Below are 11500 nucleotides of genomic sequence, written 5' to 3'. Positions count from 1 at the left end.
AAAAGAGAGATTACATGATGCAAGGGGCAATTTTGGAGCATGTCACACAGGAGGAAGATCTGGGGGTGGTAAGAGAAACAGGGAGGTCAGCAGTCAGGGCAATGACTTGCAGCCATTGGTAAAGCCACCAGGGTTTTAGGTTGTATTAGTAGGAGGATGAATTATAAATGAAAGTAAGTCGTGCGAACGTTTTATAGGAATTTAGTGTTGCTTCATCTAGATTCCAGAATATTATATGATAGTTTTGGTCACCACGTGATCCAGACATCACGATATGTCAGCATCATCGTCCACACGTGGTTTATATAGATCCTGTGCTGCCAGTGAGTCCCACACTGTTCCACTTTTGCTTCTGCTTTTCCTTATTTATACTAATAGGTTCCTGGATCTCACGGTGTCCTTTGTGAAGAATAATCGAGCTATCGCTGGCACCATGAACAAATTACAAATTCCTGCCCTGACTTTGTCGTTAAGGAGCGGTGTATAACGCGGGAGTAGTTGGTTAATCGTTAAAGAGCGGTGTATACCTCGGGAGTAGTTGGTCAAGTTACTCACCAATTTGTTCTGTTTGCTTTTGTTCTATAGTCTGTTATTAATTAGTTAAATGTTTCCTCGCTCGAGAAATCTTAATTTAATTGAAGAAATGTTTCGTTTGAAACCGGAAATTACGTCATTGGTGCCGTTCTTGCCTTTTCTTTTGCAGTATGGCGTCGGTTAGTGCGTTTGAGCTTCCCAGAGGAGGATTCTGCTTTGACAACTGCAGACGGTGAGTGATCCGGTTATTATGGGTCATGTCGATGTGTTTTCGGATTACTGTCCCAGTTTACACCGTGTCTGTGTGGGTTTGACACGGAAAAGGGTTTGTTCCTCGGCGATGACTTTGCAAATGCGAATACGTGGGCCTAGTTACTAGGGACTCGGTGTGTTCGTGCGAATACCTGGGCCTAGTTACTAGGGAGTCTGTGTGTTCGTGCGAATACCTTGGCCTTGTTACTAGGGAGTCGGTGTGTTCGTGCGAATACGTGGGCCTAGTTACTAGGGAGTGTGTGTTCGTGCGAATACCTGGGCCTAGTTACTAGGGACTCGGTGTGTTCGTGCGAGTACCTTGGCCTTGTTACTAGGGACTCGGTGTGTTCGTGCGAATACCTTGGCCTAGTTACTAGGGAGTGTGTGTTCGTGCTAATACCTGGGCCTAGTTACTAGGGACTCTGTGTGTTCGTGCGAATACCTGGGCCTAGTTACTAGGGAGTCTGTGTGTTCATGCGAATACCTTGGCCTTGTTACTAGGGAGTCGGTGTGTTCGTGCGAATACGTGGGCCTAGTTACTAGGGAGTGTGTGTTCGTGCGAATACCTGGGCCTAGTTACTAGGGAGTGTGTGTTCGTGCGAATACCTGGGCCTAGTTACTAGGGACTCGGTGTGTTCGTGCGAATACCTGGGCCTAGTTACTAGGGACTCGGTGTGTTCGTGCGAATACCTGGGCCTAGTTACTAGGGACTCTGTGTGTTCGTGCTAATACCTGGGCCTAGTTACTAGGGAGTGTGTGTTCGTGCGAATACCTGGGCCTAGTTACTAGGGACTCGGTGTGTTCGTGCGAATACCTGGGCCTTGTTACTAGGGAGTGTGTGTTCGTGCGAATACCTGGGCCTAGTTACTAGGGACTCGGTGTGTTCGTGCGAATACCTTGGCCTTGTTACTAGGGAGTCGGTGTGTTCGTGCGAATACGTGGGCCTAGTTACTAGGGAGTGTGTGTTCGTGCGAATACCTGGGCCTAGTTACTAGGGAGTGTGTGTTCGTGCGAATACCTGGGCCTAGTTACTAGGGACTCGGTGTGTTCGTGCGAATACCTGGGCCTAGTTACTAGGGACTCTGTGTGTTCGTGCGAATACGTGGGCCTAGTTACTAGGGAGTGTGTGTTCGTGCGAATACCTGGGCCTAGTTACTAGGGAGTGTGTGTTCGTGCGAATACCTGGGCCTAGTTACTAGGGACTCGGTGTGTTCATGCGAATACCTGGGCCTAGTTACTAGGGACTCGGTGTGTTCGTGCGAATACCTGGGCCTAGTTACTAGGGACTCTGTGTGTTCGTGCTAATACCTGGGCCTAGTTACTAGGGAGTGTGTGTTCGTGCGAATACCTGGGCCTAGTTACTAGGGACTCGGTGTGTTCGTGCGAATACCTGGGCCTTGTTACTAGGGAGTGTGTGTTCGTGCGAATACCTGGGCCTAGTTACTAGGGACTCGGTGTGTTCGTGCGAATACCTGGGCCTTGTTACTAGGGAGTGTGTGTTCGTGCGAATACCTGGGCCTAGTTACTAGGGACTCGGTGTGTTCATGCGAATACCTTGGCCTTGTTACTAGGGAGTCGGTGTGTTCGTGCGAATACGTGGGCCTAGTTACTAGGGAGTGTGTGTTCGTGCGAATACCTGGGCCTAGTTACTAGGGAGTGTGTGTTCGTGCGAATACCTGGGCCTAGTTACTAGGGACTCTGTGTGTTCGTGCGAATACGTGGGCCTAGTTACTAGGGACTCTGTGTGTTCGTGCGAATACGTGGGCCTAGTTACTAGGGAGTGTGTGTTCGTGCGAATACGTGGGCCTAGTTACTAGGGAGTGTGTGTTCGTGCGAATACCTGGGCCTAGTTACTAGGGAGTGTGTGTTCGTGCGAATACCTGGGCCTAGTTACTAGGGACTCGGTGTGTTCGTGCGAATACCTGGGCCTTGTTACTAGGGAGTGTGTGTTCGTGCGAATACCTGGGCCTTGTTACTAGGGAGTGTGTGTTCGTGCGAATACCTGGGCCTAGTTACTAGGGACTCGGTGTGTTCGTGCGAATACCTTGGCCTTGTTACTAGGGAGTCGGTGTGTTCGTGCGAATACCTGGGCCTAGTTACTAGGGAGTGTGTGTTCGTGCGAATACCTGGGCCTAGTTACTAGGGACTCGGTGTGTTCGTGCGAATACCTGGGCCTAGTTACTAGGGACTCTGTGTGTTCGTGCTAATACCTGGGCCTAGTTACTAGGGAGTGTGTGTTCGTGCTAATACCTGGGCCTAGTTACTAGGGAGTGTGTGTTCGTGCGAATACCTGGGCCTAGTTACTAGGGACTCGGTGTGTTCGTGCGAATACCTTGGCCTAGTTACTAGGGAGTGTGTGTTCGTGCGAATACCTGGGCCTAGTTACTAGGGACTCTGTGTGTTCGTGCTAATACCTGGGCCTAGTTATTAGGGAGTGTGTGTTCGTGCGAATACCTGGGCCTAGTTACTAGGGACTCGGTGTGTTCGTGCGAATACCTTGGCCTAGTTACTAGGGAGTGTGTGTTCGTGCGAGTACCTTGGCCTTGTTACTAGGGACTCGGTGTGTTCGTGCGAATACCTTGGCCTAGTTACTAGGGAGTGTGTGTTCGTGCGAATACCTGGGCCTAGTTACTAGGGACTCGGTGTGTTCGTGCGAATACCTGGGCCTAGTTACTAGGGACTCTGTGTGTTCGTGCTCATACCTGGGCCTAGTTACTAGGGACTCTGTGTGTTCGTGCAAATACCTGGGCCTAGTTACTAGGGAGTCTGTGTGTTCGTGCGAATACCTGGGCCTAGTTACTAGGGACTCGGTGTGTTCGTGCGAGTACCTTGGCCTTGTTACTAGGGACTCGGTGTGTTCGTGCGAATACCTTGGCCTAGTTACTAGGGAGTGTGTGTTCGTGCGAATACCTGGGCCTAGTTACTAGGGACTCGGTGTGTTCGTGCGAATACCTGGGCCTAGTTACTAGGGACTCTGTGTGTTCGTGCTAATACCTGGGCCTAGTTACTAGGGACTCTGTGTGTTCGTGCGAATACCTGGGCCTAGTTACTAGGGAGTCTGTGTTCGTGCGAATACCTGGGCCTAGTTACTAGGGACTCTGTGTGTTCGTGCTAATACCTGGGCCTAGTTACTAGGGAGTGTGTGTTCGTGAGAATACCTGGGCCTAGTTACTAGGGACTCGGTGTGTTCGTGCGAATACCTGGGCCTTGTTACTAGGGAGTGTGTGTTCGTGCGAATACCTGGGCCTAGTTACTAGGGACTCGGTGTGTTCGTGCGAATACCTGGGCCTTGTTACTAGGGAGTGTGTGTTCGTGCGAATACCTGGGCCTAGTTACTAGGGAGTCGGTGTGTTCGTGCGAATACGTGGGCCTAGTTACTAGGGAGTGTGTGTTCGTGCGAATACCTGGGCCTAGTTACTAGGGAGTGTGTGTTCGTGCGAATACCTGGGCCTAGTTACTAGGGACTCGGTGTGTTCGTGCGAATACCTGGGCCTAGTTACTAGGGACTCTGTGTGTTCGTGCGAATACGTGGGCCTAGTTACTAGGGAGTGTGTGTTCGTGCGAATACGTGGGCCTAGTTACTAGGGAGTGTGTGTTCGTGCGAATACCTGGGCCTAGTTACTAGGGAGTGTGTGTTCGTGCGAATACCTGGGCCTAGTTACTAGGGACTCGGTGTGTTCGTGCGAATACCTGGGCCTTGTTACTAGGGAGTGTGTGTTCGTGCGAATACCTGGGCCTTGTTACTAGGGAGTGTGTGTTCGTGCGAATACCTGGGCCTAGTTACTAGGGACTCGGTGTGTTCGTGCGAATACCTTGGCCTTGTTACTAGGGACTCGGTGTGTTCGTGCGAATACCTTGGCCTTGTTACTAGGGAGTCGGTGTGTTCGTGCGAATACGTGGGCCTAGTTACTAGGGAGTGTGTGTTCGTGCGAATACCTGGGCCTAGTTACTAGGGACTCGGTGTGTTCGTGCGAATACCTGGGCCTAGTTACTAGGGAGTGTGTGTTCGTGCGAATACCTGGGCCTAGTTACTTGGGACTCGGTGTGTTCGTGCGAATACCTGGGCCTAGTTACTAGGGACTCTGTGTGTTCGTGCTAATACCTGGGCCTAGTTACTAGGGAGTGTGTGTTCGTGCTAATACCTGGGCCTAGTTACTAGGGAGTGTGTGTTCGTGCGAATACCTGGGCCTAGTTACTAGGGACTCGGTGTGTTCGTGCGAATACCTTGGCCTAGTTACTAGGGAGTGTGTGTTCGTGCGAATACCTGGGCCTAGTTACTAGGGACTCTGTGTGTTCGTGCTAATACCTGGGCCTAGTTACTAGGGAGTGTGTGTTCGTGCGAATACCTGGGCCTAGTTACTAGGGACTCGGTGTGTTCGTGCGAATACCTTGGCCTAGTTACTAGGGAGTGTGTGTTCGTGCGAGTACCTTGGCCTTGTTACTAGGGACTCGGTGTGTTCGTGCGAATACCTTGGCCTAGTTACTAGGGAGTGTGTGTTCGTGCGAATACCTGGGCCTAGTTACTAGGGACTCGGTGTGTTCGTGCGAATACCTGGGCCTAGTTACTAGGGACTCTGTGTGTTCGTGCTCATACCTGGGCCTAGTTACTAGGTACTCTGTGTGTTCGTGCAAATACCTGGGCCTAGTTACTAGGGAGTCTGTGTGTTCGTGCGAATACCTGGGCCTAGTTACTAGGGACTCGGTGTGTTCGTGCGAGTACCTTGGCCTTGTTACTAGGGACTCGGTGTGTTCGTGCGAATACCTTGGCCTAGTTACTAGGGAGTGTGTGTTCGTGCGAATACCTGGGCCTAGTTACTAGGGACTCGGTGTGTTCGTGCGAATACCTGGGCCTAGTTACTAGGGACTCTGTGTGTTCGTGCTAATACCTGGGCCTAGTTACTAGGGACTCTGTGTGTTCGTGCGAATACCTGGGCCTAGTTACTAGGGAGTCTGTGTTCGTGCGAATACCTGGGCCTAGTTACTAGGGACTCTGTGTGTTCGTGCGAATACCTTGGCCTTGTTACTAGGGACTCGGTGTGTTCGTGCGAATACCTGAGCCTAGTTACTAGGGACTCGGTGTGTTCGTGTGAATACCTGGGCCTAGTTACTAGGGACTCGGTGTGTTCGTGCGAATACCTGGGCCTAGTTACTAGGGAGTCTGTGTGTTCGTGCGAATACCTTGGCCTTGTTACTAGGGAGTCGGTGTGTTCGTGCGAATACGTGGGCCTAGTTACTAGGGACTCGGTGTGTTCGTGCGAGTACCTTGGCCTTGTTACTAGGGACTCGGTGTGTTCGTGCGAATACCTGGGCCTAGTTACTAGGGAGTGTGTGTTCGTGCGAATACCTGGGCCTAGTTACTAGGGACTCTGTGTGTTCGTGCGAATACCTGGGCCTAGTTACTAGGGAGTCTGTGTGTTCGTGCGAATACCTGGGCCTAGTTACTAGGGACTCTGTGTGTTCGTGCGAATACCTTGGCCTAGTTACTAGGGACTCGGTGTGTTCGTGCGAATACCTGAGCCTAGTTACTAGGGACTCTGTGTGTTCGTGCAAATACCTTGGCCTTGTTACTAGGGACTCTGTGTGTTCGTGCGAATACCTGGGCCTAGTTACTAGGGACTCGGTGTGTTCGTGCGAATACCTGAGCCTAGTTACTTGGGACTCGGTGTGTTCGTGCGAATACCTGAGCCTAGTTACTAGGGACTCGGTGTGTTCGTGCGAATACCTGTGCTTAGTTACTCGGGACAAGGTTAGTAATGGAGATATTGTATCGGTGGGATACAAAACGTATACGCTCATACCGAGTCTCGTTATAAGTTTTTTTTTGGCGTGTGTTAACAATACTGAAGTATCAATTGCCCCATTACAGTGATGTGTATCTTCCTAACCCTTCTCCCTGTCATTAAGCACGTCTTGATGCATGAAGCGATAAGCTCACTGCATGAAGCATGCACACCACCATCTGTAGATGATGATGATGATCATCATCATAGAGCATTGGTTCTGCCAAGCATTTTCTATGGCTCAGGTTACAATTGTGGTCGGGTTGCCACTCCTGCACAGAAAGTCAGGGTAGGAGTTTGTAATTTGATCAGGGTGCCGGCAATAGTTCACCGACTCTTCACACACATCGTGGGATCATAAAACCTATACCTACGAATGTTAGCAAACAGGACACCGAGTTTAACGTCCATCCAATGGACGGCGCACACATTGATGCCTCACCCTGCCTGTGAAACGCCAGGGTGGCAGTTTATAGCTGGGTTGACATTCGAACACAAGCTAGATAGCTTAGCGGTGAGTGTTTCTACCTCTAAGCCATCGTATCAGCCATAGATGTTCATCAGTTTGATGAAATTGCAAAACTACTTGCGCTTGGAACTCCGCAACACGAGGGTTCTCTTTGCAATGCAGTTGTATTCTTTTGCACACCCTTTTTATGAGTTATTTGTTCTATCGGTGTGATGGAGACCGATCACTTGATTGCAAGTAATGGAAGTAAATAATATGTCAATACGCCTCACAATCAATCGGCTGTGGCAGTTTGTTTTGTTGTTGTTGCTATTTCCTTGAACAGAACTTTTTTTTTTGACTTGAATTGAGATTTTTTTTTTTAACTTTTTTTTCTTTTTGGTCTTTTTCTGAATCAGCAATGGTATGCTTGGAGCTGAACTGGCGAAACATGGCGCCAAGCTTCCTAAAGCACGCAAAACTGGGACCACTATTGCTGGATTGATTTTCAAGGTAAGAAAAACAAGCGAATACTTCGATATCGCGTGGCTGGGGGCAGTAAAACGTTAAGAATGATCAAACAATTTTGCAGTTATAACATTTAAATGTAGACACCGTGAATTAGCATGCATGATGGAAAGAGTTGTGACGTTGGATAAATTTCTATTTATAGCCCTCAGATCAAAGGGACGTACGCGGCCATAAGTGTGACAGAAGACACAGGACAGAATAGCCAATTATATAACAGCGCGATGTCGCCGCGCTGTAATAGCCACTTCTGTCACCAAAAAAGAGGAAGAAATCACCTCCACAAGACATTTTAAAAACACTTCTGGTGAAAAACAATGAAGAACGAGAGTTACAACGCTGCGCATCAACAATTAACGGAACAGGAAGATTATCACTTCCTGCTCAGAAAATCAACTTCCGGCGTCACACAGAAAACAATTCAGCACAAAAAACGTCGCTCTTCTGCATTAACCCCACCCACAATTCACCCGGCAATCTCCGCCCACAATCCGCCCGGCAATCTCCGCCCACAATCCGCCCGGCAATCTCCGCCCACAATTCGCCCGGCAATCTCCGCCCACAATCCGCCCGGCAATCTCCGCCCACAATGCGCCCGGCAATCTCCGCCTACAATGCGCCCGGCAATCTCCGCCCACAATGCGCCCGGCAATCTCCGCCCACAATGCGCCCGGCAATCTCCGCCCACAATGCGCCCGGCAATCTCCGCCCACAATGCGCCCGGCAATCTCCGCCCACAATGCGCCCGGCAATCTCCGCCCACAATGCGCCCGGCAATCTCCGCCCACAATGCGCCCGGCAATCTCCGCCCACAATGCGCCCGGCAATCTCCGCCCACAATCCGCCCGGCAATCTCCGCCCACAATCCGCCCGGCAATCTGCCCACAATCCGCCCGGCAATCTGCCCACAATCCGCCCGGCAATCTGCCCACAATCCGCCCGGCAATCTGCCCACAATGCGCCCGGCAATCTGCCCACAATGCGCCCGGCAATCTGCCCACAATGCGCCCGGCAATCTCCGCCCACAATGCGCCCGGCAATCTCCGCCCACAATCCGCCCGGCAATCTCCGCCCACAATCCGCCCGGCAATCTCCGCCCACAATCCACCCGGCAATCTCTGCCCACAATCCGCCCGGCAATCTCCGCCTACAATCCGCCCGGCAATCTCCGCCCACAATCCGCCCGGCAGTCTCCGCCCACAATCCGCCCGGCAATCTGCCCACAATCCGCCCGGCAATCTGCCCACAATCCGCCCGGCAATCTGCCCACAATGCGCCCGGCAATCTGCCCACAATGCGCCCGGCAATCTCCGCCCACAATCCACCCGGCAATCTCCGCCCACAATACACCCGGCAATCCCCGCCCACAATGCACCCAACAATAAGTGTGACAGAAGACACGACAGACTAGCCAATTATATAACAGTGCGATGTCGCCGTGCTGTAAAAATAAGTAAAGTTTACTTGGTTGGGGGTAGTGTTAGTGTTACCTTATCCTTGTGTACTGTTACTGGCCATACCAAATTTCCCTGATGGTATTCTGAGTAGACCACAACAGGTGGACTGGTGAACCAACCACTTTAGAGCCGGAAGATTCGCTCTTCCCTGAAATTTGTTTGTGATCCAGCTGGGTTTTATTGATCATCTTATAGTGCCGTGGTAATTCACCTGGTACTCACTTGGTTTCCAGAAGTGCAAGATCCAAATCCTTGATATCGGTGATGTTGACTTGGAAAGTTCATGTCCGTCCGTCTTTGACGTTCAGGCAAGAATAGACAGCACTTGAGTAAGAATGGAGTTTTTATTGCAAATGTGAAAAAGAAATGTCATCATGGCATGGCTCATTTAAACAATGGAAGTATAATTTGCGTTACTCAGGTCGGCTGTTGTAATTATATTATTACCCCACGTACGCGAAGCGAAAAGTGGGACTAAGAAATTGTTTCACTTTGTCCGTCTGCTTACAAACGTCAGTTTATGATCGAGGACCAACTTAATTTCAATTGTTACGTTCTATTTTAAACACGAATCAGAAAACGAACCTGCAGTTTAACAGTACTTTGGCTCTGAATTCATCCCGATTGCACATGCTCAGAGTTGAGATAATATTGTTACTCTGCCTGCCTGGCTCTGTTTTCCCTGTCTTCGGTCAGTGGTCTCTATCTTCTACTGCCTCCTTCCTGGTCTTGCACTCTCTGCTCTTTCCGTGCTTTTTCCCCCCACCCCTGGTTTGGCAGGGCACACACGGTCCACCATCAACCCCCTTCTGCTGAAACTACCGAAATCCAGGATCATAGCTCACCTCCACTAATTTGTTCCTCTTTTTTTGTTTTTTCCTGCCTGTGGAACCAACTTCCCCATTCTCTTCAAAACAGCTGCACACCACCATCTCAGATCATCCCCCGTCCAGAATCATGAACTTATTTTTTGCCCCCATTAAGTAGCCCCACACACAAGAAAAGGGAAAAACGGGGTTAAGCAATTGGTTCATGTTTGTCCGTCCGTCTGTGTGTCTGATCAGTTTATGATTGTCATTTTATGATCGAGGAACAACTTATTTAAATTGAATGTTATATTTTGAACATGAATAGGAAGAAAAGTTTGCCGTTTCACCGTACTTTGACTCTGAATTTGTCCCGACCGCACATGTGCAGAGAGGAGTGATATAATATTTTTACTCTGCCTGACAGTGAAACAAATTAATATCATTCCAAACAGAAAATTTAGTGTTTTTAAGACATTGTAGAGGACACAAACAACAGGAACAAAGAACTAATGTAACTTGTTGATTAAGGTGGTGTAAAAGGCGATACGTCAACGGCGATAAACTTTTAAAAGTCTTTTTGTTTGTTTTTTTAACATCCTTTAAAATCTTTATTTCATTTAAATTGAATTGTATAATTGAACACTAGAATACAAATCACCTTTTATGACACTTTCTAAACCCTTTTGTTTCGCTGTACAGTACCTGGCCAAAATATTACGGCATTTTACGTCATCGCGACCAATCGAATTTGCCACGCGCAGACCTTGCCAATGTCCTTGTTTCTCAAGATTATGCGACGCGAGGTGTTCGATGAACTTTCGAGTTATTTATTTTTAAATCTTGTATGAAGATTCCTAATCGATGTGTTAATTGTGCGGAATAGTAATTTACGCATGATTGATCAATTCCATTCCGTGGAGTGAATCTGGCATTTCATGAAGTGCTTTTTGAGCCGAAACTAATTATACAACTTAGAAATCCTTTCTGTACCAGTGCCGGTATTTTAAATTTGCTATGTCTTGTATTGTTGCGCAGTTGTCTTGCTTGTTCATTTTGGGAAGGCCGAGGTGATTTGGTTGTGGCTCTCCTCTCACTGTAGGATGGTGTGGTGCTTGGAGCCGACACGAGAGCCACAGAGGACACAATCGTAGCGGACAAGAACTGCCAGAAGATTCACTTCATTGCACCAAACATTTAGTGAGTACAGCATCTGTTGGTAATTCTGTGTGGAGGTTTGTATGGATGTTTTTTTGAAGCGGTTAAATAACGAGCATTTGGTGCAGCCATTCTAACATCCTGCTTTTCTTGCCAAACTTGACTCGTGGCATCAAGTGCCCTCCACAAATATCTCAGTATATTTAAACCGCGTGTCATCCTCAATGACAAACTTCATCCCACCCTCTCCCCGATTGATGGCATTTTTTTTTGTATACATTGTCGAGGCTCGTATGAGAGCTCGTATTTCATAGGGCTTTCTCTACCTGATCCTTTCGTGTTTATATTGATGCCCGATTGGGTTTTCAACCCCTTTTTGTTTATTTTGCCTTTTTGGGTTTATAATGGAAATATTATAAAATAATGGAGTCGTAATTTTATTTTTTAATCTCATTGTGGAATTTGGATACTGTTCTGGGAAATTTAATGGACTTGTATGCCTTCTTTTTAGCTCGCCTGTTCGAAGAACAGAGAGCT

General features: G+C 48.8%; 1 protein-coding gene across 1 annotated transcript in view; it reads left to right on the top strand.

Annotated features, from left to right (window-relative positions):
* Positions 1-638: 638 nt before the first annotated feature.
* LOC147027081 (proteasome subunit beta type-7-like) overlaps positions 639-11500 on the top strand; it is a 34235-nt gene continuing 23373 nt past the window's right edge. Inside the window, exons 1-3 of the mRNA XM_085883244.1 lie at positions 639-766; positions 7434-7527; positions 10908-11005. Of these exons, the coding sequence (XP_085739370.1) occupies positions 705-766; positions 7434-7527; positions 10908-11005 (254 nt within the window). The 5' untranslated portion in view covers positions 639-704. The remainder of the gene's footprint in view (positions 767-7433; positions 7528-10907; positions 11006-11500) is intronic.

The sequence above is a fragment of the Eptatretus burgeri genome, chromosome 5 (genome assembly GCF_056783735.1).
Source record: "Eptatretus burgeri isolate ZD-2024b chromosome 5, Ebu_testis_v1, whole genome shotgun sequence".
Classification (NCBI taxonomy): Eukaryota; Metazoa; Chordata; class Myxini; order Myxiniformes; family Myxinidae; genus Eptatretus; species Eptatretus burgeri.
The sequence above is the reverse complement of the archived record's forward strand: the minus strand, read 5'-3'. Positions and strand labels throughout refer to the sequence as shown.